Below are 24969 nucleotides of genomic sequence, written 5' to 3'. Positions count from 1 at the left end.
ATACTTGGGTGTCATCAGCATACTGATAACACCCCACCCCATGCCTCCAGATGATCTCCCAGCCGTTTTGGTATGGGGGCATAGCTCAGTGGTAGAGCACATGCTTTGCATGGAGAAGGCCCAGGTTCAATCCCTCCTATCTCCAGTTAAAAGGATCACATAGCAGATGATGGGGAAGACCCCAGAAAGTCGCTTGTCAAGAACATATGTGTGGTGTGGGCAGGACATGAACAAGTAAGTCTGAGCTGGTATATAAAGCATCTTCCTTTGTATCTAGAAATTCCACTGAAACCAGCAGGATGTCTGAAATTGTAGTTTTTATAGCAGCTGCCATAGATTCACTTGAAAGCAATTAAAAGCAAAACCTCTATATTGTTACTATTTTATTAAAGGCAGTGTTACAAAAAAATCAGTGCAGACTTGTTAGTTCTTTATTATCTGTCCTCTAAAAGGTCTGGATTTTTCAAACTTCAGGTTTGTCAAGATTACAGGCACTTCCACACATGTGGATACATGGGAGGCCTTGTAACTTTTTTCATCACACACTTTGGCCCACCCATTGCTAAACAGCTACTATACATAGGCAGCTGGAAGTTGAACTGAACATTTGCTATTAAAACAAGTAATTACATAAAAGTTTCTCCTATATGGACTATAGTGCCAAACAAATTTTACTCCCAAACTGAGAACACAATCCACACAGATCTTAACCACACTTCAGTGAAAATTCAGCTGCATTCACTCTGGCATTTATTTACTGCACCGCTGAGACAGACCCTTGCTTCTCCCGTCACTTGTACTGGCCAGCAAGACAAAATCCAGGCCAGCCCAAGCATATGCAAGTAATAAACCAGTAGGTGTGGACTAGAAGGCCTTAGAGGATTTCACAGCCTTAAAGCAGCTTCAGAATTTAAATTACAGTTAATATAAATATAAAACATGAGCAAGATTATCCACTTGCCTTCTCTAAATGATAGAATGTTAAAGAATGGAAGTGGGAGAAGTAAGCAATCCACCCCACATCCCAAGGTGTTAGATGGAGATAGAATTTAAGCTCATCGCTTCTCCCCAAAGCTGCAGTGCTAAAAGAAAGGAGTTAACTACTGCAAGACTTAAGGTGCTAGGATGTATCTTATGTGGCATGGAGTGAGAGAATATACAGAAGCAAGGGGGATGTTAAAGCGATATAGGAGTACTAGCAGGGTAGGGGCATGAATGCCTAAAGTTTAAAAGATGGCAAGGTGCTAGTTCATTACATTTGAGCAAAACGTCCTAATTTAGATGGAATCCTTTGCTCTAGAACAAACCATGGGGGAAATTCCTTGACAAGGCAATTCATACCAGCAAGTTTTCCCGAATGACATGACAATCACTCTTCCTCTGCAATGTAGAGCTACAGGAGAGGGTTCCGTGTGTTTAAGGGTATCCAGGCCCACAAAGTTCAACAGTGGCAACAGTATTCCCCAGAGTTCTCCGCATGCCAAGGTTCAACAGCAGGCCATGTGATACAAAAAGGGTTTCCTGAAGTGAAAAGGTCTGCAAGCCACTGCTTTAGGGTATGCTGCCCAATAGTAACCTGTCTTAGAATTTGTCTCCAACCCCATAAGGAGACAAGTCAAGATGTGAGTTGCACTGAAGGGCAGGTCAGATGCAAACCAAGATAGCAAAAACTGTAGCAGATGTTCAAGATAGCAAAAAAGCCAATTCATAAGCCAGTAAAATTAGTGAAGACCCAAAAGTGGGAGCCGAGATCAACAGTAGCACAGGCAGGGTTAACATATCCAGATATCAATGCCTGCGTAGAAGCAGCCAGGGGAAAAAAAAAAGAGGTGACAAGGCACACAAACACAACACACGTGTTTTAATTTGGGGTACAGGTAGAAGGGTTTGAAAAATGCTTGCAAGGATGTTTCGTAATGGTGGGAGCGAATTAGCAGGGCATACCACATCCTCCATCGGTAAAAGCATCATCCTAGCTAGTCTACCATGAGACAGAACTTCATGGTTTATCACCAACCCTTGGTGGAGTCATGACCAAACTATCTCCCAGGCTGTAGAATGAAGTGAAATAAATGGAAGTTTTTGTTTTCTTCCCCCAAAAGCACTGCTCATCTTAAAAATTAGTAATGCAGTATTATTATTATTTAGAAAGTGATAAAACAAAATAAATATTTGCATTAGCAAATATTGCTGCTAAACATTTTCATCCTTAGGTTTTGCGTAGTAAAAATCCTCTTCTTTTGTGGAACCGTGATATATTGCATATTCCCACTGGATGGGGTCTTCTTCAAGAACAGGTTATAAGTAAAGAGGTGGTTCTGTCTCAGATCAGGAGATACAGAAAGCTGTGTCAAAAAAAGACAAAGGAAAAAGCCACGTGAGCGCCAGTTACACATCACACGGCAACAAAATTAGGGTGGATTCCTGCATTGAGCAGGGGGTTGGACTCGATGGCCTTGTAGGCCCCTTCCAACTCTGCTATTCTATGATTCTATGAAAACGGAGCAGGCCACAAATGCATGTTTGACAGAGACTTCCTGGCTTGATGACAAGTGCACCATTAAGAGACATGTGTTTCTACAGCTTAATTTTTCTGGGTCTGCTACAAACTTTTAACACAGGACCCTCCCTAACCCCACCCCCCAGTCATTCTCTTGCCAGTTCTGAAGAACTAGATTAGCATTCCTTAGGTCCCTTTGTTTAAAGATACTTAAGTTTCTGGCTGCCCAACTAGTATTTATTAGCCAAACATAGCCGTAGGACATGTGTAGTCATTATATATGAGGGACAAATGCCCTTTAGACAGGGTCAGTTCTTCTATGCACTTTGGGGGCCAGAGGCCTCTCTCATTTACTCACAGAACTCATAGGGTGTGTAATGCCTGCCAGCCCTTCCAAGGTCCCCAGTGATGGACCCCTCGCCACCTCACGCCAAATCCTGGGGTTGCCTGTGTAAGCACACACTCTGTATAACCTCTAGCACAATGCAAATTGCATAAGCTGTCTCCACGGGTTTCTCTGGAAAACCTGTCGCACCAGCTTACACTATTAGCGTTGCACTAGAGTTTGCTTACACTAGTGGCACGTCAATTGCTTAAGCATAGTTAGATATTGCCCCTGCTTTCTCTCTGGGCCAGCAGCCCACACTTCAAAACGTTGCTTGTTCTGTTTTAATACTGCTGCTGATTGGCTCTAGTAAAACTCATATGATTTTACCATATCTAAAAATGCCATATAGACAGAGAGAAATTAAGTCTGCATGAGCATCCTCAACTTTGAGCTATACTTCAGGGTTTTTTCTCTCCATCTTGGTAATGGGTCTGCAGCCCAACCCAGGCATGCCTTCACCGATTGATTTAAATGTTACAGCCCTGAGTGCAGGCTGCGACAAACCCTTCAGGTGCCTTTCAGTTACACAATTCTGTTCCGCTATCGCTTACAATACAGAAAAAGATGTAAATTCATCCATTTCCTTATCACCAAAATCTATTAAATGTATAGGACTGATTCCAACCCACCTCACAAACATACAAAACATATTTATGATTGGAGTGAATTCAGCCATTTGTCTCCCTGACTCAGGATCTGTGTACGAACAAGGATATTTGACTGGTGCATTTCATGGCTTTGACCAGGTTCAGATGGCATGGCATGGGTCATCATGGGTCATTTAACCCTTGACAAGCCATGGCACCTGTGGGTGCAAGGGTGCATATCCAACCTTTGCTTGGGGGTTGTCCTATTGTACAAACCTAGTGAACGTGGGTTATGCAAGGGTTGTTGAGAGTTAAACAACCCTCACATAACCCTGAAATAAACCATGGCTTATGCAAGGGTTGTTTAATCCTCACATAACCCACACTCACCAGATTTGCACAACCACCTCCAAGTGGGGGTTGCATATTCAAAATGGCAGCTGCACGTGCTGCAGACCCACCATGCATTAAGTAACTCATGGCGGGCTGTCATGTCATGCAAGCAGCCTCTCTGCCTTCCACAAGTTCTAGAATGGCAGTTTTCCTTCAAGAATGCAGGTGGCGGCTAGCTAGCAACTGGGGTGGTGAAGAATTCCTGACAAACTAGAGCTATGCTCAAGCAAGCAACCCAGCTCCATAAGAGCATCATAGACAAGCTAGAGGGAAAGTATTATCAGCACACACATCCAACAGAAGCAGTTCAAATCTGTTGTAGGAAAGAAGATGCAGGTTTGGAATCTGAAACATTTCACAGAATCATAGAACAGTAGAGTTGGAAGGGTCCTACAAGGCCATCGAGTCCAACCCCCTGCTCATTAGCAGGAATCTACCTTAAAGCATACCTGACAGATGCTTGTCCAGCTACCTCTTGAAGGCCTCTAGTGTGGGAGAGGCCACAACCTCCCTAGGGAATTGGTTCCATTGTCATACTGCTCTTAACAGCCCAAATTACACCCTGCTCTCGAATTAAAGATGCTTTCCCATCTTAGCACCATTCTGAATTGTGATCATGATGGGCAGGAGGGGGGGGGTAACTTTTGACTGCTCTTGCCGGCCAAGTCAAAAAAGTTGCCTATAGCCCACTACCAGCTCTCCTGGTAAGGCTCCACCATCACCATGGCAAGAGAACACACCAGCTTGGGTGCCTCTGTCTGAAGGCAAGCCACAACATTGCCCTGGCCTTTCCTGAGTAAAGAGCTGTTGCAGAGCAAGCACCTGCACCGATCCTTCCCCTGACCTTGTCCAAGAAATGGCCAGCAGGGACTGTGGCTGGTTGGCTGCTGTTGCTGCTTGAGGACACCTTGAGGGCCTTCAAGCAGTGGCATCCCCACCCTTCCAATGTCAGAGGAGGAAAGGCTGGCAGGGTTGGTTTTTTGTTGGCTTGGCCTTCTGCAGCCTCCCTCTCAATTTCAGAGCTGGGTAGGTAGTGAGGATTGTTGCTCAACTACTGTCCAGCTTTCCAGTTTCAAGCTGGGAGGAAGGTTGGCAGCTCATGATGCTTGCCAGAGGGCAGCACCACACTCACCCATAGTGAGTGGAACTGCCAAAGCCTAGTTATGGCTTTGGGCACGGCTGCGTGTGTGCAGAAATGCCAGAAAAATCACAAGATGGGATTTTGGGGGCAGGCAGAATTCACCTCCTGAGCTCAACTTTTGTTTTTGAAAAGAAAAAAACAAAAGCTTCTAGCTCTTATGAGCATGAAGACATGCTTGTACATACATGGGCAATGTGTAATTAAGTCTGAAGACTCAGAAGGGCAATGAAACAAGATTTGCCAGTGCTAGAGAAATCTTGATTTCTCAGTGCCTTGCAGAGCCTCCCATGCCTAGCCAAACAACGAAAAAACACAAACATTATGAAGCTTACTTATACAGGATTCTGGATTTTCTGGGTGCAGAATGTTAATATTCTTTAGCATAGAGTAAACACTGGAACAGGGAATACTTTGGCTATCTATTGATGAACATGGGTGCCAGTCCTGTGCAACTACCTCAAAAAGGCAGGTACACACCAGGCTCAGACTGAAAATAGGACACAAGGTTTGCCATTCAAAAAAGACACAAGTGAAGCTCCTTTGCTGGGAGATTCCCAAAGTGTCTTTACACTGTATTTGCCTTCCTTCATTTCAAGAAATGTGCCTTCAATCTGCAATGACAAGGAGCCCTGAGGTCATCCTCCTCTGTCTTTTCCAGTAACGTACAACCCAAATCTCTGACTCACTCATTGAGTCTTGAAAGACTAGTTTGGCACAATTACTTAATCTGCACTTTTTCTGGCTCAAACTCCCTTCATGTTATTTCTTTATATATTGTCAGTATTGTTGACTGTTTTTCCTTCTTCCAAGGTAGTAATCCTGCATTACAGGCAACTGCCCCTTCTTTGTTCTCAAAGGGCTGTCAATGAGCTCAGCAAGGCACAGCATCCTAGTTCTGATAAAAAGGTATCTAAGATTGTCTGGCCCAGTTCACTAGGATCAGGGATGAACTCTAGCTGTTTTGGACTTCAACTCCCAGAAGCCCCTGCCAGCAAGACCAATGGTTCAGGAATGCTGGGAATTGAAGTTCAAAACATATGGATATCTACTTTCTGCCCACTCGTGACTAGATCATGGCAGATTGCACCTGACTGCACCTTAACCTATATATTGCGCTAGTCCAGCCTCTCATTTTTGCATAACTATCTTGTCCATTCTGCTACCTACGTCCTTTAAACAGAATGATCGGAAGTTCACACCATCTCACCCTTAAAACAATGTGACATTGCATCTGAACTAAAACAAGTGGGACCTGCAACAAAATGTTGCAGAGGGTTGTGTTCCTGTTTAGGATTCCAGCCAGCCATACTTCTTTCAGGATACTCCATTCTATTCCCTCCACCTGCCCTGCCCCCAGGTTTTCCATTTTTCTCTCCCAACAGTCAACCAGCATTTTATGGCCAATGAGCTTGCTGTTCTTGGGCTTTCCCTCGACTCCCCAGAGTTTTTTCTTGAAGGTGTGTGTGTGTGTGTTTTATAATATTGCAAACCTTGGAGTTTCTCCAAGTCTGCTGATACCTCCCTTTCCCGTTTAGATGGTGCCATTTGGCTAGATAAGGATCCACACTCAAAGCCTGTTCAGACAACATGCTAAGCCATGGTTAGGCCGCAACCCCTTCTGCAGCAAATGGTGAGCGTGTTTAAACCGTGGTTATATAACAACATGCTAAGTCATAATGTTTAGCTCAAAATGCTTAACCACTGTAGCTTAGCGTGTCGTCTGAACAGGGCCTTAGAGAATGAATTCACTGTTAGGATATAGATTACATCTTTACATTGAGTTTTTGCTGGAACCTCCACCAGTAGCTCCCTGGAGAGCTTTGGAAAAGTCAATGGGTGTTGAAAGGATATGGACCTCCTTACAAGAAGGGTGTGATATAAATGAGATAACTAATGGGAGGTTTGGTGTAGTCTTCAGCTAAGGAAATCTCATGATACACAGCATAGGAAAGGCAAAAGCCAACAGGTGAGTGACTACATACAACTTCTGCTAATTGCAAGTGGTCTACATTTCAGATTGCAAATACTTATTTGCAGCACACAATAAATTATTATGTGAACGTTAAAAAAAAACTAATAAGCTGATTTCATTCCAATTCTTACCTTGGTTTGAATTAGTCCTTTACACGTGCCAATGTTGAATTTGTCAACACTGGAGTCTACATTTTCTGTAGCATTGAGTTTCTCCAAAATATCATCCTTGCCTTCTGGAAGGGCCTAGTGAACAGAAATCATATAAAGCACTTCCAAGTAAGTCAGGTTCTACAAACACTTTTCCTATACTGCATGCTGAAATGGGACTGAAGTACAAGTTATCCTGAAGCAATGGCAGCTGCCAAAGACAGCAACTGTGTGTCTTAACTTCTCCTTCCCACTTCGAAATGTCTAGAAGAACTTGCCCATGTTGTGACATCAGCACATTCTGCATATCCCCACCCCCTGCCAGTGGCAGCTAATATTATGAAACAGGAACAGAGAAAATGCAGAAGCTCACGACGTTGAGACACGGGGAAAGCTCTGCCAGACGTTAAAAAGGAGAAGCAAGACACAGCGCTGCTTCAGTGAAAGCCACTTTTAGTGTAATGTCCACTTTGGCCAGCTCCCTCTTCCAGATAAACTGATTTAATCATTGCCCTTTCCAGATACTCAGCTTGTTATAGCACAATAAATGCACAGTTGTTACTCATATACTATGTGGGATCTAGGTGTGTATTTTCAGAGGGATGAGTATTGCTATGCAATATAAGCACTCAGACAGACAATGGTTTTGGGGTGGGGTGGGGTTGTCACTAGCATGTCATCTGTTGTTATGAGTGTTGCATGATATGGGAACGTATTGGTTAGTGTGCATGACACTACTATTGAAGAGAAACAATTCACCCCACTGACCACACTAATTTGAAGATGCTTAACTCTCTTTAAAAGCCAAACTCTTCCCACTGGTACTACTGAAACACAAGCCAACAGCAGAAAGGTTACCCTCTCCTGCTGCAGCAATGTCCCACTGTCATTTCAATAAACCTTTTCTTTAAATAAAATGTCTTAATTCTTCGTCTCTCATTTCTCTCTCCTCCAAGGGTAAAAATGGGAGGGGTAGCTTGTATGCCACCCAGAGCACCCCTTAAAGAGCAGGATAAAAAGTTAAGAATGGATGAATGAATCTCCTTGACTTTTTAAAAGAGCACATAGAACACAGTTTACTTTGCATTCACCACCCCTCCATTTATTGCTTGGGGAATAAGATCATCCTACATCTGCTGTTCAAATCTGAGCCAGTGCAAATGTTGCACTAAAGAAAACATGTTTTTTTTAAAAATAGCACCCAGAATTCAACCTAAGAAATACAGCCTGCACTCTAAAAACGGTTGTGTGAAAACTTGTTCTGAACACTTACTTACTCCTCCTTATTTTAGCAACAAGGTTGCCTAACACTTTTTGTTTGTTCAGTAATATTTCAAAGTCTTTTGGGCCAAATCCATAACAGCCCCGGGTGCATAAGAACATAACAGGAGTCTGGCTGGATCAGTCCAGAGGACTATGTAGTCTAGAGGGTCATAGACTTCCTCCCCCATCCATAGCTGCATCCCCTATGCCACCTTGTGCACTACTTTGGAAACCCGGACCTTCAGGTGTGGCTTTTTAGAGTACAGCAGGAAGAGAAATCCAGAAATGCCTTGAGCACATAGAGTCAAACAATCAAACAAGCCAGAGTTAACAAACCATGGTTTGTTTGTGAGCATGTGCAAGCAAGCATGCTGGCTCCTGCCCACTCCTGCTTTGGTAAACAGCTCAGGAGTGCCCCATTCTTGGGTTGTTGTCATGACATACAACCACAGCTCACTTGCTTGTTTAGGGTTAAAAATCCCAGAATTTTAACCCAACAACAAACCATGGGTTAAAATTCTGGGTTGTTTATCCCTAAATAACCCAGCCTACTGGGTTCACATGTCATGACATGCTCATGGGCCATTCTTGGATTGTTTAGCAAAGCCAGATGTAAAGCGGAAGTGACTTGTACATGGGAGGCAACATACTCGCTTAGGCGCAGCCATGACTAACCCATAATTAGTCGTAACATGTAAACTGGGTGGCTTTTGGATCCTGGCTTCATTTAACAAAGAGCCAAGGTGGCTCAACAGGAGCAGCTGCCTAGCCAACCCATACTTCCTGAGCGCATCACAGAAACCACCAGTGATATAGAATCACTGCTAATAATACAGATTTGTGATTTTAAAAGGAAAGATTCCATACTGTCCCCCAACCCCCACTGCACACAGACTTTATTATATTTTTCTGGGTGAATTACATAAAGCACACTTAGAGCTCTTGTTAGGAAGCGAGAACTGGAAACAGCAAAAGCAATGGTCTCCATTGCTCCTAACATGCAGGGATAAGCAACAAACTCAGCAGAGCCCTTCTGATGACCCTCAACTATGGCAGGTCAAGCAGGTGAAAGGGCAGGACTGTGGAATGGACAAGTATGGAAGATGGGACTGGGAATCCAGAAAAGGAGGAGTGGGCCACTACATGGGCAGCGTGCAGAAGCAGAGAGTGGGAATGAAGGGAGTGAGCCAGCAAAAGAGACAGGTGAAACGATGAGGGGTCATTAATTACCTGTAGTTCAGAGGCCCCAAAAATAGAGGCCTTGTGTCAGCTTAACTGAGAGCAGGCCCAAATATGTTTTGCTGGCATCTCAGAAAAGGAAAAAATAAGGTAAATTAAAAGCTAGCCCAAGTTTTCCTATATAGGATTCAAGCGTGGTTTGATTGGTAGGAGTTTCTCTTCTTGCTTTGTATTTTAAAAGTTATCTCTCTAGCTTGAACACACAGAACGATCTGAAGGACAGGAAAGTGAATATTCCAACACCATCCTTTATAGTGCATAACACAGCCAACTGATCTTGCACTTTTCTTTTTTTTAAAAAAAAGCACCATGTTTACACTAGCTGGAGACTAATACAAGGCGATCACTTTCATATATGGATGCAGGTGATATCACATATGTGCAGCCAACTGCACATGGTAAAAAACAGTGACAAACACTAAACTTTTTCGTAAAGGTATGAAGTTCATACCATTTCTAGACTAATACATACCAATCATTTTTATATTTCGAGGCCTATAGTATAACACATGTGAGCATGAATGGGTGATTGAAATAATGCCCCTGCCCCAGTCCAGTAGTATATGCAAAACAAGGGGGATCAGTGTGGCTAGTAAGCCAAGTCTGGATTTGTGGATTCCTAAGTTAACGGAAAAGCCAGCTTTTCTTCTGGCAACATGGATGCAACTGTCTTAAAAGAATACTGTAAAGATTAAAAACAAATACCATAATATTTTAGATAATGTTTCTGAAGAGTACCTTTTGATGAGTGTCTATTCCAAGCACAGCTAAAAGGTTTTCCTGATAATGAGATTTATCCCAAAGACATCTTAAACCAGATGGGTTACTGGAGTGAGTAAGGGTTTTCCATAAGTTTGCAGAGTCTGTGCTTTAAAAGGAAATGTAATTCAGATTAAATGAAGATCACCAAAGACATATTCCACAGTAAACCACTCTTCCTGCTTGCATTTCAAATGCAGCCTCACAGAAAACAGTAAGATAGTTCACACAGCCAATATGCAGGTGAATTTAAGTTGTATGTGGGGACTTAGTAAAGTGAAGAATAAACAAGCTCTAATACAACTGAAATTTGTGAAGGTTTAAATATATCCTCACAAAATAATCCCACCAGCCTCTGGGAAAAGCAACAACAAAGTGGCATAAATCCAATATAAATTAGCAGCATATATAGGCCCTTGCACTCTTTCATGCTTGTTCTTTAAGCAAGTAACAATACACTAGAAGTGGGCTTGAGAAATCGTGTGCACACATCTCCAGCCTGAGGACATATTTGTGTATTGTGCATTAGAAAATATCCCTAACTCCCCACACTCCTGGTGGAGGGCAAGACAGGTATTTTCCTGCAAAGGCAGTTAACATTTGTCTGCTTCTAGAAGGCCTTGCTACCTTTAAGCCAGTAGATATTTCAAGGATCGCTTTCCATTCATATCAATACTGTTGCTAAGATAGATACAACAGGCTGTCCCACAGTAGCCAAGCAAGTGTACCTACTGTGGAAGAAAATTATTAGGTATCAAAATTATGGTGTCAATTTGCAGAACATGGTGCAGTCTGTTTATCCAAGTCTTTAATAAGACAATCCTTCCTGCCAGAGAAGTTTCTTTCAACAATAACTGAAAATAGGAACCTAAAGCTTTCTGTTCCTATCATAAGACTGGAATAAACTGGTGCATGTATGACTATATACAAAACTTCACATTACCACAGCAAGCTCCAGAAACAGATGCCTCTTTCCCATTCTCTTATACAGGGAGTGGTAGCATTTGTCCACATGAGGGCATATACCATCTTTAATTAGCTTAAATCAACATGCCACATAAAGATGCATAGCCTCCTCAAAGCTATTTGAGGAGTTATATTTCTTTGGGCTGCTTCACACATGCATGTTAGTCACCTGACGACTGCAGCATCAGCTGGTAACTCGCATGTGTGAATGAGCAATTACAGTTCAACTTAAAATGCTTTCAATGGTGTTAGTTCACACATTCAGCCCAGAGCCATCAAGGGTCACACCCCATGAAGAGAGGTGAACTCAAGTAATGCACAGGCTGATGCCCCACGTCTCAACATGTGTCTCTTCCATCATCCCGCAGGCCAACAAAGAAACCTCAGTATTGTTCCTGTTTTACAGACTGGGAAGTGAAGCCAAGCGACTGTGAACCTCTGAAGTCAGTTCCACCACTGAGCTGGATCTGAAGTTTGGTTTATTTGTTTAAAAGCATTTATATCCTGCCTCTCTACAAGATGCAATACTCAATGTAGTGTACAAACACAGATAAGACTATTGAAAATACAAAACTGAAGCCCTAATCCCCCCCCACAAATAGATACCATATCTGAGCTATTCTAAAACAATGCCAAACCATTATCAGGCCACATCACAGTTGCAAGTCCCCAATGGTGAACTTTGCTCATCCAGCAATCCATTTAAGCCAGTGACTATGAAGCGTAACTCCAGCTACAGCAACCTGAGCAGCTGCTGCAGCATGGGAATAGTGATGGAATTCTACCTTGTAGATAAAATGCATGAGGATGCTACTAATACAGCTGGCTGAATTTACCATTCTACCAATTAGCTGTGGCAAAAATCCAGACTGTCAGGATCTGGATGATGGGCCCTGGCTCCACGACCAGCCTACAGTTATCTAAGGTATGGGAGACTTTAAGATTATGCGACACTTTCTTCCTCTCAAGGGAGGGAGGGTGAAAGTGGTGGACTTGGGGAAAGAATGCAAGCACTACGATAACTACTCAAGCTTTCATCTAGCTGGACTTCGACCCTATCTTCAGAAAAAAATGGTTTGTATATTGAATAAGAGAGACATATAGATATTTAGGTGTAATTAGGTAAAAGTTGGATTGTATTATTGTATATTTTGGAAATACTTTGAAATGGTATTGCTTCAATAATTATACACATACAGCAGGTAAGACAGGTCAGCTGACACTAAGATAAATGGGGAGCCTCCCAGAGAAGTTGCTCTCATGAGGGATTAGGGAGAAGACCTTGACTAGTAGAAGCAACTGCTGGGAAATCAACACAGTCAGCAGGGAAAAGTTACCACTGCAACAAAAATAAGACAATAGGAAGGAAGAGAGATAGGAAGCAAGCAGGCAGGCAGGAGGGATCCTTCTTTATCATATGGCCTCCCATCACTCCATGCTACCAGAACTCTAAAATGATGAGTATATTTTCTGCTCCATTTTCCAAGAACTTCAGAAGCCAGAAACCAGCACAACTCAAACCCATGCATACTCAAACAATAATTAAACAATTACCAAAGTTGTTTCTTTGTACATTCAGGAATGTTTGCGTCTTCCATTTTTGTATCAAGCAATTGCTCCAAGCTGCTTATTTTCTCCAAGAACTGTGGTGCAGGAACTTCTGGAAAGCTGAGTTTAATAATACCTTCAGTGCTGAAGACAGCCTAGAGAAGGCAAAGAAATGCTAGTTCATTGATGCAACTGCTAAGGTGCTTTATACAGAGGTAAAACATACAGCTTGATTGGGATACAGGCAATTATTCCTGCTTACACTTGCTATAACAGGGCCCTTTGCACTTTTTTGAGCAACCCTCTCCATTTCAGAGATTCAGCAGTCCTGTGGATCCCCAATTCGTACCATGAGACTCTAGTGCACTGAACCCACCCATCCAAGATCATTTTGCAGCTCCCACCCTCCATCTTTATGTAACACTACTGGTCCACATATTTTCAGCTAGATTTATCATGCTGTAAGAAAATCAGATAGTTACATTCTAATCGAATTGTACCCTCTGTTCTCAACATCCTGCTCAACTCCCTGCACTATCTTGGAGGTCTCTACCTTTTATACCAACGTCTTCTGGTTGTTCTACAAGAAAAATAATTAGAACATTGTACTTTGTACTCAACCAACACTGCTCCAAGGCTGGATCAGAACTACTTACCTACTTTTGTGTTTGCTTTTAGGCATTTTTAAAATGCCCCAAATGCCCATTTTTAGCATTTTAAAACATATTTGCATATTTTTAATGCTGGGATTTAGGCGCTACATTCCTTCTCGACCTCACAGTGTTTGACCTCATGCCATTTAATCCCATTGGCTGTGGCAACCCACATGACTTCATTGATGACATGACAATGGATGCCATGATGCTTAAAACAAAATTATATGGGCCTCCACAATCAATAGGATTAAACAGCAGGATGGGCAAGCAAAGTAGAGGCCTGTGAGGGCAAAGAAAGAAAGGAGTTTAGAGAAGCAACTGCTGCTACCAGGGGAACAAAGAGTAGCCAGTGGTGAGTTGAGTAGTTTGGGAAAGAGTGTAATCTGTTTGGCTGTGTGAACATGCTACTTCCAAAGGAAATATAGAAATCAGAGACTATTTGTAAGAGTTGTAAAGGCACAAGGACAGATGTTACAGCTAGAGGAATCTACTCACATGCATGACAGTTAATGTGTGTTAAGTAACTCCACTGAAATTAAAGCATTGCTTTATCTACTCAAGGATTACTCATGTGGATTAGGCAAGAACACAATATCACAAGTGACTGGTCCTCCCATGCAAACTGTAGCCCCTTCTAAAAATGTCTCTACCATAGTTAATAAATGCACCTTTTTTTTTAAAAAAAAATAGAAATTGTTTACTTTGCTGCTGTAAGTTGGCAACTCAAGACACCAAGAGGATTCACCCACCACTAAAAGCTCCATCCGACGAGCATTTTACTGCGTGCTCGTTACCGGGCACTCACAGATTGCTCACATGACGTCATCTGCCTGGCCTTCGTTGAGCTGCAAAACCCCCAGAAAAAGTCCAGCTGCTGCTCTCTCCTACTGGGCCTAATTACTTCCTGTTTTCAGGGACCTACGACAGAGAAGGGATGGGAGCCACACATTTCGACCTAGATGTGATAGGGCTTTTACTCTGGCTTATCGTTCATGAGCAGCATGCTCCCAAATGTTCTCTGCTTGCTCCCATCGGAACTGCAAGCAGCAAAAGAAACAACAGGTCTTTTGGTCTGATTTGCTTAGAGTGATGTATGAACCCAGACCTCTGGTTTGTCTCTCACCAGACAAATTACCCAGCAACCCAATGTTTATTTCTCTGGCTTGTCAGGAGAGACACAAACCAGAAGTCTAGGTTTGCACCCCACACTAAACAAGCCATGAACAGAAGGACTGTGGTTTATTTAGCCACTCCTACTTGCAGCGGGATTGATAGGGCAAGCATGCACAAGCACACTGCTTGTACACATTAAGCCAGGGTTTCGGAGGAACCCTGACTTATCTTTGTAAACTGCCCAGAGAGCTTCGGCTATGGGGCAGTATATAAATATAATAAATAAATGAATGTGCGAACCAAGTCACTGAGTCCTGAACAAGTCAAGAGTTAATACCAAGAAATACAAAACGGTTCTAATTTCATGAACAATGATTTTGCCCTCTGTCGTGTTCAGTCGCACCATGTTTGCTGTAGAATAAAGTAAAAAGAACTAGTTACCATTCTTTATTGCATAATTAGTTCCGTGTTACAGATTACTTAATTGTGACACCATGGAAACAGCAACATGTATGACAGCATTTTTAAACAGGAGGAAATAGAAACAGGGTGGGGGTGGATTATTCTTAAAGTATCAAAACATACCTTCATTGGAACATTACCAAAGGTTTCTCTTCGATTGTGTTCACTTGTTTCGGAAAAGAACTGTCTGGATGAGGTAGTAGGCTGACTGTCGTCAAACTCTGCAACATTTGTATCCCTTTGTTTTTCATGTAACTTCTCCAAAGACGTTGGGCTGTTTCTTAAGTCCTCCAGCTTGACCTCACTGAAACCTTCAAAGTCACCCCAGGTACTGTTGGATTCCACTACACTTGTGTCAGGAGGGCCCTCCAGCAATGCTTCATAAACTCTTTCATCACCACTCTTGCTAGGAAGGCTTTTCTGAACCATTTCCACTTCCAAGCTTTCATCAAGATTTCTATTCTCGTTTAAGTGATGCACATCAGCTCCATCGCTATTTTCACTGAAAGAGATGGCACCCATCTCTGCTGACAGAGCTTTCAAAAATGACTGGTTTGAAACTTCCACTGCACTGTGCATTTCCACTAAATTCTGCCCCTGCATTTTTCTGTTATTGCAACAATGAGGACTCATTCATGAACATTGACCAACAAAAAAGCAACAGAAAACATGGCTGAGAGTAAAAGACAAAAACCTTAACGTTTCAAAAACATAATTGGGTGCTTCATTGTGTCTTGAATAGCTTGCAATAACGTTGCTAAGCAAAGCAGCATGTCCTTCAACGTCTCCCTAAATCATCAATGCAATGTTTGTTTGTTTTCAGTTTTAACTTGCTTCCAATCCAGATTTCAGTCTGCAAAAGAAGGGTTATAAATAAAGACCTCTGATAATACTGTGCGTAAGGCTTACAAAAGATAAGCTATTAGGCAAGAAAAATGTTCATGCTTGGACAAATACATTCCAATGTGATGCAGTGAAAACTCGCAAGTTAAAGAAACAGAAACCTAAAAGGGTCAACCATCTACATTTTTCCATACTGTGGCCAGGGCCACCAGGAGCTGTGCGATGAGTTTCACATGCCTAAGGGTTTTTTGTACTTTAGTATCTCAAACAGAATCCCTTGTATGACATTGCAAACCAGTTTTGAAACAAAGTCCATTGCAAAAACCATTGGTTATAGATGGGGGGAGGCTAGGTGCTGACTGAGTATACACTAGTTTAAAGCAGTTCCTTTGGATCCTGGGCTAAAGGTGTGAAAATGCTCCACCCCACCATTGTATAATTACTTCCTGGTGCACTGCAAACCATTGCTTCCCATTACATTTGAACTGGTAAACTATGATTTGTGTTTGATCCTAGTTTGAAGGGCAAATGCAATCTCTAATTTGCTGGCCAGGATATTCTTTACTGCAAACCAGGGCATAACCAATTAACTGGAATGCGCAAGAGGAGTGGGTGCTAATTCTGTGCAATCCAAACCATTGAACTATGAAGATATTTGCACTACAGATCTGAAGTTGCTTAATCATCTTTCCATGGCATGAAAGATTAATCAACATAATTTTGAGTATCTCAGCCAGTGTAGTGTAGTGGCTAAAGTGTTGGACTGGGAGTTGGGAGATCTGGGTTCTAGTCCCTATTTGGCCATGGAAACCCACTGGATGATTTTGGGCCAGTCACAGACTCTCAGACCAACCTACCTCACAGGGTTGCTGTTGTGAAGATAAAATGGAGAGGAGGAGAATTATGTACACCACCTTGGGTTCCTTGGAGGAAAAAAGGCGGGACATAAATGCAATAAATAATAATATAATTCCCAGAATTCTTTGGCAGGAAATGATCGATAAACATGATTTAAAACTGATATAAGCTTGCCAGTATAGATATGTCCTGTGAATGACCTCTCCCAAAATTTTCACTATTCAGGTAAAAAAAGGTCATGCATCTGTGGATCTTTTAAACACCTCAAAGAAATTGCACATGGGAGATCAAAGCTGAAGTTGGAAAAGGAAGGCACAGTACTTAAGATTTACTATGATTTTAGTTTTAATGGCAATCTTTCTGGAAAAAAAACATTGATGTCTTCTATTATTAACATATCCATTCATCATTATATAGGATTTTAGAAAAGCAAATCTGGAAGAAACTCTGGATCTGTTCAATATATTCAAATAATCTTTGCATTACAGCAAGTTTTAACACTTGACAGTGATAAATATCACATTTAAGAACAAGCTATAATGTATGTAGCCAAAAAGCCAGCTTGTTTCTATTGAATTTTTTTTTTGTACTGCTTTATTGGATAGTAAAACCCTTGGCCTCTTGCCTAACACTCTTTGAACTCACTTTGGGTGGGTGAGGGGGTGCTCCACTTGAAATGGTAATTTTCAACAACAAAAATCAAACATATATTTCAGTCCACATATTTTAGGAGTTATTACAGAATTTGTGCACAATAATAATTTATCCACTTTAAGAGGGCCATAGAATCATAGAGTTGGAAGGGGCCTATAAGGCCATCAAGTCCAACAGCCCCTGCTCAATGCAGGAATCCACCAGAGATATGTACTACACAAAATAAATAAACCTCCCATTAGGTAAGATGTCTAACAAAATCAAAGTAGCCTAAGAAAAAGACTGAAAGTTTTTGAGTTATGCCCCAAAATGATAAACATGTCTACTCTAAGTAAACCCCTCTTTCAATGCAGCCTATTCTATAGTAAATACATTTAGGATTGAAGCATGAGGTTGCAATTCCAGAAACACTTACCTGGAAGAGAGTCCACTTAAATTCAATAGGATTTACTTCAGAGAAGACATACATAGGATTATTCTATTTATCTTTGGAATACAAACCTCCAAACTGAAGTTTAGAAATAATATTTATTTATATAGCACCATCAATGTACATGGTGCTGTACATAGTAAAAGAATAAAAAAGCAACACGCTGCCACATAGGCTTACATTCCAGCCATAAGGGGCAGTGAGAGAAAATGGACAAAGCCGAGCAAGAGAAGTAGAGACCCTTGGGCGGGTAAGAAACATGGCATTTGATGAGCGAAGAGCACAAGCGGAGCAATAATGTGAAATGAGAGAAGAAGGAAAGGAAGGAGCTAGACTGTGACAAGCTTTGAAAGTCAACAGGAGAAGCTTATATTGGATTCTGAGGTAAATTGTAAGCCAATGAAGAGATTTCAGAAGTGGAGTAACATGATCAGAGCAATGAGCCAAGAAGATGATTTTAGCAGCAGAGTGGTGAATAGAAACCAACGAACTGTTGAGAGAAGAAGGAAGGCCAGTCAAAAGAAGTTTACAATAGTCCAGCGGAGAAATAACCAAAGCATGAACAAGAGTCTTGGCAGAAGAGTCAGACAAAAATGATCAGATCCTGGCAATATTATATAAGGCAGAGAATCAAAAAAGGCATTATTCAGTAAACTTCCTGGAAACGTTTAATGAATAAGTCTCACAATGCTCAATGGAACTTACTCCCAGTCAAATATAAGCCATTTTCCTGCCCAAAGGAGTATTTCCATACACACCAAATCAATCAATTTTTTTACTGTATTTCGTAATTGTGTTTTAACCTGTTGGGTGTTTTACTGTGGTTTTAATTTTTGTGAACCGCCCAGAGAGCTTCGGCTATTGGGCGGTATAAAAAGGTAATAAATAAATAAATCCCATCAGGAAGACTCTTTATGATAGTTTTACACTGTTACAAAGCTGGCCACCCCCAGACAAAGGGGCCGTTTTGGAAGTACCTTGCTGACAGTCTAGATTCCTCTGGAGCCAGTCAGCTACCCCCTAAACTACTGTTTAAGGGGTTACTCTGGACTAGTAAGTGATAAAAGGTGTTCACAATCTGCAGAACTAGAGGCTTTAGCAGTATGGTCCTTGGCATATGCGTTTTTTAATGTTTGCACAATTGGGTTTTCAGTTCCCATTTGTTTTTTTACATGACAAAACATTTCCAGTAATCTGAGCCCATAGCTACCCAAACCCAGCAATTTTGCTAACTGAAAGAAAAGGTGAGGAAAGACAATACACACACACACACACACATCATCATCATCAAAGAGAAAATATGCTGGAAAACCTTAGGTACAAAAAGGGAGAGTGCATACTTTTGAGTGGGAGAAAAAAAGGCCTCTCCCTGAGGAACTCCACTTGCTTCCCCCAACCTTTCTTGGGGTTTGCCAATTATGAGTACAACAACATTCCACTGCAAACCACTATTTTACAAGTTCAGCTTGCATGCATTAATCAAAAGATGGGACATTGTTATCAGCAGATGATGTCGCCTTGTTCCAACCACACCCTAAATAATTTGGAATGGAATCTGTGGAATAATTTGATACGACAATGAGCCTACGCAAATGGGTGTTTATGGCCTATTGTAGATAGCACAGTGCTAGCCTACTGAATCAGCTTAAATTGCTTACACAGTTCAAGCTTCTGAGTCACCTCAAAATTCTTCAGACAAATTATGGGGAGGGACTCAGTGGTAGAACACATACGTTGCATGCAAACAGGGCTAGCTTCAATCTCTGGCATCTCTAGTTAAAAGGATTTAAAGTAGAACCGAGCCAACATTTCTCAAAATTTCCCACCCCATGGGAAAAGGGGAACATTTGGCTAAATTCCCTACTTTTTTTGTGGCAACCACCACTTCTCTCTCCAGCACACCTCTCATAATATTCAGGGCATTATGGAGGATGTAAAATGGTAGCCAGGTTTCCCACCCAGTTGCTGACTGTGCCAGCAAAAATAACCTTTAGAAAAAAGAGAAACTGTGCCACAGGTAATGGTGAGCTCCAGGACACTGATGGAAAATCTCTCCTCTTCCTCAAGAATATTCAACAAAATGGTTCCGCCACACTCCAGTTTTACTATCAACAAACGGGAGTCATTTTCAGATCTCAGGGAGCCATTTTCTCTCAGCTCTAATTTGAAGTAGTAAGTCCGGAGACCACCTCTCTCCAAAAACCTTGGACAGCCTTTGCCGGTACAAGCAGACAAGTAGTAGGCTCATTTGACTTGGTACAAAAGGCAGATTCATGTGCTCAATGGAAGCTTAGTGTGCAGATCTGGAAAATCACAGGAAAGTTCTTAAAAACTGGTGCTGACTCCTAGGAATTTGAAAGATTTCCAGCCTGTACTGTCTTTAACTGCTGGAAGCAACACATTCTATTTTGATGCAACACTTATTCTAACATTTACAGAGGAGGAACTAATAATACTGAATTAATGTAGGGCATGCTGAGTGGATGTGCACAGTCCTGTACCAAAATAATAGTTAGTGTGAGCATACCAACTTTCACCACCAGTCAAAAGGTCTGAATACAGTCTTCTTGATGTCACCTGGTATATATCAATTTAAGGATTAGGAAGGTGGTATTATGCAAAGTCTGATCCTTTGAGTCTCTAAAGCAACATTTTCTTTTAAACAACTTTTTTAAAAAACAAAACACATCTTTCACTCCCATTCTAATTTGACTTCACACACTGTCACTACTATCTCAGTTTTACACAAAGAGATAAAGCAGGTGAAAAGACACATATTGAATTATCTGCAAGCTGTTAACTTCCCCATATTATGAGGATGTGTTAAAGAAGTTTCAATAAAACCAATCCTTGAATTATTGAAAGGGGAAAGGCAGAGATGGGAGGAATTAAGTTACTTCCTAAGCATTTTTGAGAAAAACAAATGACATTAAACATTTGAAGAGAATGTCGAAATGTTTTTATTGTCAGTGATGGAGTTTTAATTGTTGGGAGAACAGAATTGGCAGCCCAGAAATACAGCAGTTGCAAGAATGCGCAGCAAAACATCGCCAGTATGATGTACTCACTAAGGCTGCAACCTGTTCTTTTTTGGTATTAACATTTGCTGGAAGTTTATATAAGCCCTTTAAAATGATCATAAATAAAACAATCCTAACACCATTTGATATCAGTTCTTAAGACAAGTGACCTCTCATGTACTTGTTAAATTGATCAAGCCTTATTAGCAATCCATTTTAACGTATAGAACAGTATCTAGATGAGGGTGGATAAAAATCAACTTTTTTAAAAAAAATGGATTTTTTTATTTAAATCGGATTATTTATAATAAAATGCTTTTTGAGGAAACATCTATCTAAAGATAGTTTTCTGTTTAAGATACATTATAGTCCAAAGGTTATTCATCATGAAATAACGATTAGTTTTTAATTATGTAGCATAAGGCTGTATATTCATGCAATGTTTAATTTTTTTGGTAAATGAATACCATTAATCCATTCACAATGTCATGCTCTTCCAGAGGTTTTTGTAAGATTATTGGGCAATTTTTCTATCTAGAAGATATTATCACAGATGCTTCGTTTTACAGTTCTCAAAACTGTGAATTTGTGTCTGCAGAGATCACAATCCCATTGTTCCTTTGCAAATCCATGTACACAGAATCAACCCCTTACCTCTTAAGCACTAAGTTTCAAAAAATTCAATGACTAGATTGTTGGGAGTGGAATAGATCTGCACAAGAAGCTAAGATTAAAACTAATCTGAAAAGTTGTTATTCTAAAAATGAAACCTTCATCTGCTTTGAGATCTTCTGGAGAAGCCCTTCTTTTCAGTCCCACCTTCTTCACAGGCATGCTTGATGGGAACATGGGAGAGGGCCTTCTTGGTGGCTGCTCCCTGGGGAAGCTAGGCTGGCTCCCTCCTTGATGGGCTTTCAGAAGCAGGCTAAAACTTTTTTGTTCCAGCAGGCCTTTGGAGAATAATCTGGCCCTCCATCTATGTTAATGTCTTATAATTTTGTTGTGTACTTTAGATGTTTATGGTTTTGTTCCCCCCCCCATGTATATTTTAAACTTTGTAAGGCCGCCTTGAGGCCCAGCATTGGGCAAAAGGCAGGAAATAATAATAATAATAATAATAATAATAATAATAATAATAATATAACTCTGTTGTGTAAAATATAGCGAGGAAGAGTGCACTTTGGGGGGGGAGTCACATGATTAAATCGAGTCTTTCTGAGTAGTGATTTAAATCAAATCCACTCTGATCTAGACTAGGGCAGTTAAAATGCTCCCCACAACACAACTCATATGCTTGCTTGGGCATAAATGAACATAAATGAAGAAAGACTCACTTCAATGAGGCAAGCATTGGCCTTACACAAAAGCATGCACAGGACCAGGCACAAAAATACTATTCCCGTTAGGATCAAGCTCCCATCCAGAGAGAGCTTAACACTGACACACACACAGCCCTTCCTCACAGGGCTATCGCAGGGCTCATCAAACCAAAGTATTCAAAACGTGACTCAAAAATTAAGGAGGGGAGGAAAGAAAGAAGAGATACTGCATGTAAGGTATTCAGCATTTAAATCCCCACTCCCCACAAAGACCACTAGGCGAGTCAACCATTCTCCCACAGCCAAGCCTACCTCACAGGGCTGTTGTAAATGATAAAATGGGGGAAGGGGAGATAAATAAAGCACATCATTCGGAGGTATTTGAAGGAAGGGCAGGATAAAAATGTAGGGCGGGTTTTTAATCATCATCATCATCATCAATAAACAATACATTGCAACAATGCCTTTAAATGCTGCCTTGTCAGCTATCAGTTCAGCCTACCTGATACCTGTCCACCTCCTTTCCTCTCACTCCGCCTCCTCATCTATCTATCTGTCCATCCCATCCATGCCTTCCTTCCTGCCTGCCTTCCCCGAGGAAAAGCGCCCGAGGTCCCCGGCCTCAGAGACACTTGGGCCGCACAAGGCTGAGGCGAAGCCAACGACAACACACGGAGGGGGAGGATGAAGGCGCCCTACCCGCTCCGCCTCGCGCACCTTCCTCGCCAACCGTCAACCCCTCTGACCGAGGCTACAGAGGAGGAGGAGGGGCGGGGCGAACAGCAGGTGCCGGCCTGTGCAGCAGGAGAAAACCCGATTGGGTGGATTCCCAAGACGGGGGAGGAGCTTAAACAAGTACCAGGCGCTCCTTGAGCGTGATGGAGGAGGAGGAGGAGGAGGAGGAGTGGGAAGGGGACAGACAGCGGTCGAGGGGCGTGGCCTAAGGTGGGTGCCAATAAGGGATAAAATAAGCGGGCGTGACTCGCTTCTGTGGGCGGGGTTTCCCTATCGGCGGTCCGCCCTGATTGTCTTGCCTATAGAGATAAAAAAAAGTAGAGTGACACGTAGGGTAAAGCTGCTGTAATTCTTTCGGTAGACTTCGATGAAATATTATAATAATAAACCCGGAAAGCTGAAGTGGTTATGGGTTGAGCTTCCCCCAATGGTTTTCACCAAGCCTCTCTAAGGAAGGCTTTCCTGACCATACCTATTGCTCTGTGGGAGGGAGGGCTTATAACAGCCCTGCAAGGTAGCCCAACTGCATTGCTGGCTCAGGTTGCAGTGAAGTTGCTGGTTCAAGTTAGGGCTGAGACTGGCTTGGATTCACAACCAAAACTGCCATGTACGATATATCTCTTGAGTGGCTGCAAAGATCAATCTATTTAAAATGCCAGCTCAATTGGATGCTGAAGTTTTGCACTCTCTTGACTTGCATGCAGACATGTAGCGATAGATATCACATTTCCACCACCACCACTCGAAATAGGTCCTGAGTTAAAATGGACATGATCTCTTGCCTTTCTGCTAATCTCTGTTTCTTAGTGACTATCCTACTATCCAATCTCTGGTTCGCTAAAAATCTGAATTTTCCCATTCCCCCCCCCCCATGGGCAACTCTCACTTCCGGTCTAAAGTAACCAGGAATTTACGACTCCGGGCAACAGGCTTTATTATTGCTGTCTCTATGAGGAACTGCAAAATAGTTCCCTAAATAAAATATTCCTGTGGGCGGGGTTTTCCTGACCGTTTGTTTAGCTCCATGGCAACGCTTCCTTGAAGCAATGCTTAGGTTGAGCTGTGAAACATAAGAATGTTACTGCTTAATAAATAATAATAAATAATGCTTAATAAACACCTTGTTTCTTTTGCCTGACTCTTGACATATTTGAGAATAAAGCTGCCATTATTATTTTGACAGGTAGATGATGGAGCTTTACCTAACATGGAGGAGGATAAATGCTTCATTTGAATATTTTTCTGCTAATGGCACACAAGCCCAGCCAAGGGCCTAATAACCTTGCCAGTGAATAGAACGGTTTGAGGCCAGGTTATCTGAAGGAACACCTCCTCCCATATGTACCTGCCCGGACCCTAAGGTCATCTTCCGGGGTCCTTCTCCGCGAGCCCCTGCCAAAGGAAGTGAGGCAGGTGGCTACCAGGAGGAGGGCCTTCTCTGCTGTGGCACCCCGGCTGTGGAATGAGCTCCCTGAGGAGGTTCGCTTGGCACCTACATTATATGCTTTTAGACGCCAGGTGAAGACTTGGTGTTTAAAATTTGTAATTTTGCATTGCTGCTGTTTTTATCTGGTTGAGCTTTTATATTGTATTTTGTACTATGGTTTTATACTGTTGTTTTATACTTTGAATGTTTTTAATTTTTGTGAACCTCCCAGAGAGCTCCGACTATTGGGTGGTATAGAAATGTAATAAATAAATAAATAGAATATGTGGTTACAGGTTGCAGTTTCTTTAAACAACAGCTTACCATGCAGCTATTAAACTGGCAACGCTCTTTCTACCCCTTTATTTCCATTTCAGGAAAGGCTTTTCCTGCTTAATTTCTTAATTTCATTCAAGGTACTGTTAAAAATAAAACAGGGGGACTGTTAAGCTCAAGGCTGCTGGGAGAATTCAAGGATTCCTGGGCAAACCTGATTTTGCCATTTTCTCTTGTGGGATTCAATCTCAAAATTAATTACAATAGGTCCC

At 41.8% G+C, this 24969-nt stretch overlaps 1 protein-coding gene across 2 annotated transcripts; it reads right to left on the bottom strand.

The window, feature by feature from the left end:
• Window positions 1-380: 380 nt before the first annotated feature.
• On the bottom strand, window positions 381-23131 carry CLBA1 (clathrin binding box of aftiphilin containing 1). Of its 2 annotated transcripts, none has more exons than XM_063118123.1 (6): window positions 22960-23131; window positions 15260-15989; window positions 12912-13060; window positions 10371-10500; window positions 7113-7226; window positions 381-2345 (listed from the first exon to the last, which is right to left on the bottom strand). In XM_063118123.1, exons 2-6 carry the CDS (start codon window positions 15767-15769, stop codon window positions 2178-2180), a joined length of 1071 nt encoding a protein of 356 aa, XP_062974193.1. In that variant the 5' UTR covers window positions 15770-15989; window positions 22960-23131; the 3' UTR covers window positions 381-2177. The 2 variants fall into 2 exon arrangements, with proteins under 2 accessions (XP_062974193.1, XP_062974194.1); XM_063118124.1 differs by lacking the exon at window positions 22960-23131 and adding an exon at window positions 16837-16897.
• Window positions 23132-24969: the final 1838 nt, after the last annotated feature.

This window comes from Elgaria multicarinata, chromosome 2 (genome assembly GCF_023053635.1).
Source record: "Elgaria multicarinata webbii isolate HBS135686 ecotype San Diego chromosome 2, rElgMul1.1.pri, whole genome shotgun sequence".
NCBI lineage: Eukaryota > Metazoa > Chordata > Lepidosauria > Squamata > Anguidae > Elgaria > Elgaria multicarinata.
Note: the sequence above shows the minus strand (reverse complement) of the source record. Positions and strands in the feature narration are given on the sequence as shown.